Here is a 6,562-nt window from a genome sequence, read left to right on the forward strand (position 1 = left end):
GTATGCCATGAGCAGTTCCAGCTCAGAAAAAACCTGCCCACCCATACCAGTGGGAAGCTCCCATGGCAGCTTGAGGTGGTTTATTCCAGAATCAAAGGTTTTGAAGTTTTCTCCCATTGCCTGCTGGCTCTGTTTCAAGGCAGGTAGTCACAGTTTGAGGGGGCAGCGAGCTCTGCTCTTGGGTCTGTTTGCCTCTAGCCAAGGGAGCTGTGAGCCGTGGCTTCAGGGATCCAGCTCATACCATGGCTCAGGGTACCCCTAGCATCGTGAGGACTACAGGCTTGTCACTGTCCCAGGTTCAGCCAGGAGCTTTGGAGCTCTCAAATCAGGCTCATGAGTGATTCCTGGCAAAAAAGCAAAAACTCTCTAGTCCAGTCTCCCAGGAGAGCACCCAGCATCCCCCTGCACAGCAGCCCCATGAAGCACATGGAGCTGGGGCACAGCCTTCTGCTATACCTGCCCCACAAAGCTCACAGAGAACAGCAGGAGAAATGTTTGTTAGGAAAACTGCTTGATACCATCCTTCTGTTCACTTTTGCATTGTTCAACACCTCCCTGGGATCACTCTGCATTCATCTGCAAATTCCTGCTCCCTCCATTCAGACAGAGCTCTTCAAAACCACTGCTTCATCATTTCCCTTGGTCTGCAGCTCCACTGTGGTTTGGGGGATACAGATGTAGGAATAACAGGTGTGGTAGAGTTGGAAGATGAATGGGGAGGGAGCCCCGTCCCCCAAGACAGCATCGAGAATGAGCCCTGGGCATTTGTGGAAACCCGTGAGCAGATGGAGATCCTGGTTTATGGTTTGGACCCTGCCCCACCAGGCTCAGTGTGAGCTGTGTCCTGTCCCTGTAGTGGGGGCTTTGCAGCAACAGAGAGGTTTGTAGCCTGATCGCAGCCATCCGAAAGCAGGCTGGCAGACATGCAGAAGTTTGACAGCCCCTCAACATTGCAGAGTCCAGCACCAGGCTTGCTGGCAAATAGCAGTGCCTGTTGCAGACCATGGAGCTTGTGTTTCAGCTCCAGGGTGGAATTAATGTTGTATGAAGGGGAAGAGAGAAAAGAAACCAGGTAGTTGAATAGTTGGGTAAGCCCTGAGCCATAAGAGAACCGGGGGCATGTCCCCACTGTGCCTGACCATCTCTCCGTGAACACTGATTTACAGGAAAAGGAACATTTCCAGGTTGCAGGAAGCAAAAGCCCAGCTCTTCCACTATTCACCTGCTGTCTGGGCTCTGCTTTCCATATGGTCTTTTCCCAAGAAAAAAAAAAAAGCCCAGCTGAATTACTGTTTTCAGCTTCATCATGAAATGAACTTTATCATCTTGTGAGTGGAAATAAGCACTGAAATCTCAAAATTTCTCGTGCCTGCATGTTGTGCTCTGACAGGGAAGTTTCTTTTGTTACAGGAAAGAAGAACAAGCTGCGTGTGTACTATCTCTCCTGGCTGAGAAACAGGATTTTACACAACGACCCTGAAGTGGAGAAGAAGCAGGGCTGGATCACGGTTGGGGACCTGGAGGGATGCATCCATTACAAAGTTGGTGAGTGGCCTCTCTGGAAAAAAAAATGTCTGAAGAGATGCAGGTCTTAGAGCTGACCTGACAACTTCTCTTAAAAGTATGGATAGACCATAGCCACAAGTAAACTTGGAATTCATCTATATGTATTAGGTGGACACTGCCCGAGAAGCTGTTCCTGGAGATGAGTTGTTCAACCTTGTTAGAAAGAAAGTTTAAATTGGTTTTATTTTCATTTTAGTGAAATATGAAAGAATCAAATTCTTGGTGATTGCCTTAAAGAATGCTGTAGAGATCTATGCTTGGGCTCCCAAACCATATCACAAGTTCATGGCATTTAAGGTATGTTTATCTTTTAACCAAAATACACTCTGTAATTGTAAATACACATCATTTCTGTAGTATGCAGAGCAGAAAAAGCATCTTGCTTATGTAGATGAGCTCTTTGGGACGCCTGGCAGGCTTGGGAGACAGGATACGATCTGGCTTAAGAGACTGGATACCTCCTGCTTATGGCTAACAATGAAGTCTTAATATTAGCTTTTATGCTGGCAGGCTTTACTTGGGATATTTGCAGAAAGCTGACCAAATGCCCACAAGTAAAACTGCATTGGGTTTTTTTGGGGGAAGGGGAGTTGTGTTGTTTGTTTGTTTTTTTTTTAACCTCTGACTGGTTTTTCACATATAGTAGAAAAGAGGTGGCAGTGCTTTACAGTTTATTTTGCAAAATCCTCTCCCTTTCTGCAGTGTGGATTTTGTTTGAAGACAGAAGTCAAAGAGAATGACCCACTCTTTCTCTCCCTTTTCATTTACCTCAGTTTCCTTCAGTGAGACCTTTCTCCTCTATAACCTGCCAGTGGGTATTTTGTACTTAGTCCTTTAAAGCAGTTTTCATCCTACACTGTGCAGAAACAAGTCACAAGGGGCAGTGCCTTCTGGAGACATCCATGCTGAGTAATCTCATTTTGCATCGCTCCAGCACAAATGGGCTTATTCAGTATCGGGTCACATTTGCTTTTTCTGAACAAAAGCCAGAATAAATGGGCTCAGTGACATGGAGAGCTCAGCAGCATTAGAATGGCCTGGCACCCAGCCTCTGCGGGCTCTGTTGAGGACGCTGGTTAGTGCTCCTGGTGCTGCTTCTCCCGTCTGAGGGGGCTGAGTGCCCTTGCCTTGCCCTGTAGGCAGGCATCTGTTGGGAGAGTGGGAAACACCACCTCCTGATTTTCCCTGTCAGGAGTCACAGAATGCCAGGAGCCTTTTATTCTCCGCTTGTGGATGCTTCATCATCCCAAGCTACAGAGAGATATTTTGTCCTGGATCAGTCTATGCTGGGAAGCAGGTTATATTAAACAAAGAAAAATAGGTCTTCACAAATCTGACTCATTTCAGCTGCCCAAACTGGAGCGGTGATCTGTGCCGAGAGGAAAGCTTTCTGTGGACTTTGCTCTTGCTACCCAGAGCAGCACCAGCATCGGGGGTTCCTGTGTGCTGGCTGTACACATGCCAATACAGAACTGAGCTGTTGCCTTCCTTTAGAGACCAAATCTTTGGGGTGACCTCAGGCTTCTGGGGTAAAAAGAGCTGTGCTTGGCAAGGGTGAGCGCTTCTCTGCTGGGATGGCTGGAGCAAGTGTGTAATAGCCTCTGAGGCATCTGACATAGTAACAAAGAGACAGGAATATAGATGACCATATCTAGTAGGAAACACAGTCAAGCAAATACGATTTCAGAAACGTATCAGGCTGCTGCTATGTGGGGATTTGTTGGCTTTCTGTGATACTCACTGAAGGGATTATAAAAGTCTTTTGCAGATCTCCAGCACAAGCCGTTGCTCGTGGATCTCACTGTAGAAGAGGGTCAAAGACTGAAGGTTATCTTTGGATCCCACACTGGTTTCCATGTGATTGATGTAGATTCTGGGAACTCTTATGATATCTATATACCATCTCATGTGAGTACATGGGAAGTGCTGCTGCATGACCAAAACAGGTCACCAGCAAGGTCTGGACAGGCTCTTGGTCGCTCAGAAATGGTGACCAGTCAGGGGATATCTTGTCATGGGTTTGACATCCTCTGGTGCCATCATTATTTAAAGAAGGCTTAGAGGTATCACGTACTTCATTATTCTCACAGGCTATTTCTGTCCTTGTGCCCGGCAGTCAGGTTTAACGTTCCTATGTGCCACAGAAAGGAGAATCTGCACACTGCATGAAGCAGTACTGTAGCTCTTTGTAGGGCAGGATACCATGAAAACAGGTTCTTGGTTGTTGGAAAACGTAGACTCCCCTAAGAGCTGGATGCCCACTGCGCTGTCCTAATGCACGGTGTCCAGATGTGCTGCCAACACTTGTTCCTGCTGAGGCAGCACAGTTTGCCTAAGTGAAAGTTGCAGGATTAGGGTAGCCCAAATCTCAGTCAGACTGCTGCTCAAAACTCCTGGCCCCCCTGACAACAGGGACTCACCACAGGACCTCTCTCAAGTCCATCAGCGGTTTCAAGAGAGAACCAGCTACAAAACAATACTGTCAGTGAGGATTTTCTTGTTGGCTTGTTTAAGTTCTGTCCATGCTGTTGGCCCAGGCAGCATAAGAAGTACTGTGGCAGTTTGGGATGGTTTTGTGTTGTCTTAGCTATGGAAGGGCAGACATGGGTGGAAAGTTACCATAATTGCCCTTGGAGCTAGAGACTGATTACTAAAATATGGTAATAATTGCTTCCAAGCTACCTGTAAAATTCTGGATTTATTTCCCTTGATTTGCACAGAAGATGGATTCATCAAGTCAGCAGTCACTTCCTTGTGTTACAGCTAAGTGTCAGCCATCAGTCTTGGGGGGTGCGTGTTGCGATCCCTCTGTACTTGCTGAACCTGTTTATCCGTGATGTGTAAGCCAGCTTTGATGGCAGTGTAAACATGACAGTTTATTTCCTTTCAAGCTTAACTCTGAAAGCCAGTATCTGTTTGGTGAATGAACGGAGGGGTTGTTCTCGGGTTGGTTTGAGGTTTTGGTTTTGTAATGCTCTGCGCCCTTCCCCTTACCCCTTCCTGTGTTCAATGTAATTCTGACCTTTAGGGTTTATTTTAACTGCAGATTCAGGGCAATATTACTCCTCACGCCATTGTCATCCTGCCTAAAACAGACGGGATGGAGATGCTTGTGTGCTATGAGGATGAAGGCGTATATGTGAACACCTATGGACGGATAACTAAAGATGTGGTGCTCCAGTGGGGAGAAATGCCTACTTCCGTGGGTAGGTCAGCCCTTCTTCTTCACTTGCATAGGATACAAGTGACAAGCAAAATGAGGAGTCAAGAATGTTGAGATGGAGTCATTTGGGGTTTTGTTTGTCAAAGGAGATTTCTCTGTTAAATAAGAGATACAGTTACTGAATTTCTACAATCTGGTCCTCCATAATAAAAGCAAGTGATTTCCTGAATATTTAAGCTCTGGTTTATCTTAAGTATAAGATAATATAAGCTGTTGCGCTGATGGAATACTGTGTTGAGTGGAAGAGGGGCTGGGTACGGAGCTGGGCACACATGGGTTGCTCTTCTGGCTCTGCTGTTGCTCAGCTCCACGGCCCATGGAGGCAAGCTACTGCCCAGCTCCTCACCCACAGAAATCAGAAGTGATACTTGTTGTTTAAATTACTCAGCACTTTGTAGATGAAAATTAAAGGCTACTGTCCCCGCAGGCACACTCCTGGCTGCTTGTGCCTCTGGCAGAGCTCTGCCATTTATCTTTGTAGGCTTTGAGTAACAGTTGAGGGTTTTTCTGCCTGTTGTGTAATATTTAGCTCAACACACATTGTAACACCTACCAAATGCTTCCTTTTGACAGCCTACATTCATTCCAATCAAATAATGGGCTGGGGAGAGAAAGCTATTGAAATCCGGTCAGTGGAGACAGGACATTTGGATGGAGTATTTATGCACAAGCGAGCTCAAAGGTTAAAGTTTCTATGTGAAAGAAATGATAAGGTAAGTCCACTTCAAAGCTTGTATTCCATGCTTTAAGCTACAAGCTACTTTCAGACTTCAAATCTGGTTTATCTTGGGGTTAGTAATTAATCTGAAGGTCCTGTTTAATAAGCAGTGCCCATAAACCACTCCAGTTAATTCTCTAAAGTGGATGCAGACCTCAACCTGTGGTGGGAAGATCTCTTCCACCTCTTGCTGAGATCTGCATTGACTTGGCTTGACTCTCCCAAGTCTTGCATCTGAACATTAACTATTGAGGCTGCCGAGTAAACCCTGCAGAAGTTGAGAAATGGTGGCAGTAAGGATGTGTGAGTGACCCTGATTTGAGCTCTTGTGCAGAAACATTTTGATGCATTTTTAGATGCATTTTGATGCATCTTAGAAACTGTTTTCTCCATGGAGCCCCACTTTTTCTGTGTACAGCACTGAGAAATTCTGCCCTGGAGAGTAACCAAGGTTGCATGGGGAATGCAGCTGTCATGTACATGACCCCTGTCATGGATATTGCTGATGCGCAAAGGGTGCAGGGAATGAGGGAATGAGAAATTGCCAAAGGAAAGGAATGTTTGCATGGAAAAAATGGTTGAATGCCAAGGTCTGTTTCTGCTCTTGATAATTGCTCGTCTCACGAGGTTTCACCAAGATGAAATAGGACCATGCAGCAGACTTCCTTTGTAATGAGCACAGTCACAAAACATGCGAGGAAGGTGATTGCTCTGTCCCCAGAGCAGGGTTTAATATTGTGCAATAAAGAAGGTTTGAGACCACGTTGAGTTATTGCACTCATTGCTCATTAGTTGAACATTGCCCTACCCCTTGCATGGAGTTAGACTGGAGCTCTGCAGGAAAAATAGATCCTAACTTTGCAATTGAGTTTACCACAGGAAGCTGCCTCAAGAAGATGAATTTTAGTTGCTGAAATATCCCTAATTTGCTTTTTTCCTGATTTTGGAGTACTTGGCTCTGCAGGCTTTATACTGCTGGGTTTTTTTGGAAGAGTTATTTTTCTCGTTTGCTCCTGTTGATTTTTTTTTTTTTTTTTTGGTCCTTTTTCTAAGAA

General features: G+C 45.6%; 1 protein-coding gene across 8 annotated transcripts in view; it reads left to right on the forward strand.

Annotated features, from left to right (window-relative positions):
* TNIK (TRAF2 and NCK interacting kinase) overlaps positions 1-6,562 on the forward strand; it is a 162,562-nt gene that overhangs the window by 153,401 nt on the left and 2,599 nt on the right. For all 8 annotated transcript variants that reach the window (XM_061452549.1, XM_061452543.1, XM_061452544.1 and 5 more), the window contains 5 exons: positions 1,411-1,545; positions 1,763-1,863; positions 3,325-3,474; positions 4,613-4,772; positions 5,363-5,502. In XM_061452549.1, coding sequence (XP_061308533.1) covers positions 1,411-1,545; positions 1,763-1,863; positions 3,325-3,474; positions 4,613-4,772; positions 5,363-5,502 — 686 coding nt within the window. The remainder of the gene's footprint in view (positions 1-1,410; positions 1,546-1,762; positions 1,864-3,324; positions 3,475-4,612; positions 4,773-5,362; positions 5,503-6,562) is intronic.

Source organism: Pezoporus flaviventris, unplaced genomic scaffold (genome assembly GCF_033815535.1).
Source record: "Pezoporus flaviventris isolate CSIRO_AGI_PZ_B2104156 unplaced genomic scaffold, CSIRO_AGI_Pfla_v1 ptg000013l, whole genome shotgun sequence".
In the NCBI taxonomy this organism is placed as follows: Eukaryota; Metazoa; Chordata; class Aves; order Psittaciformes; family Psittacidae; genus Pezoporus; species Pezoporus flaviventris.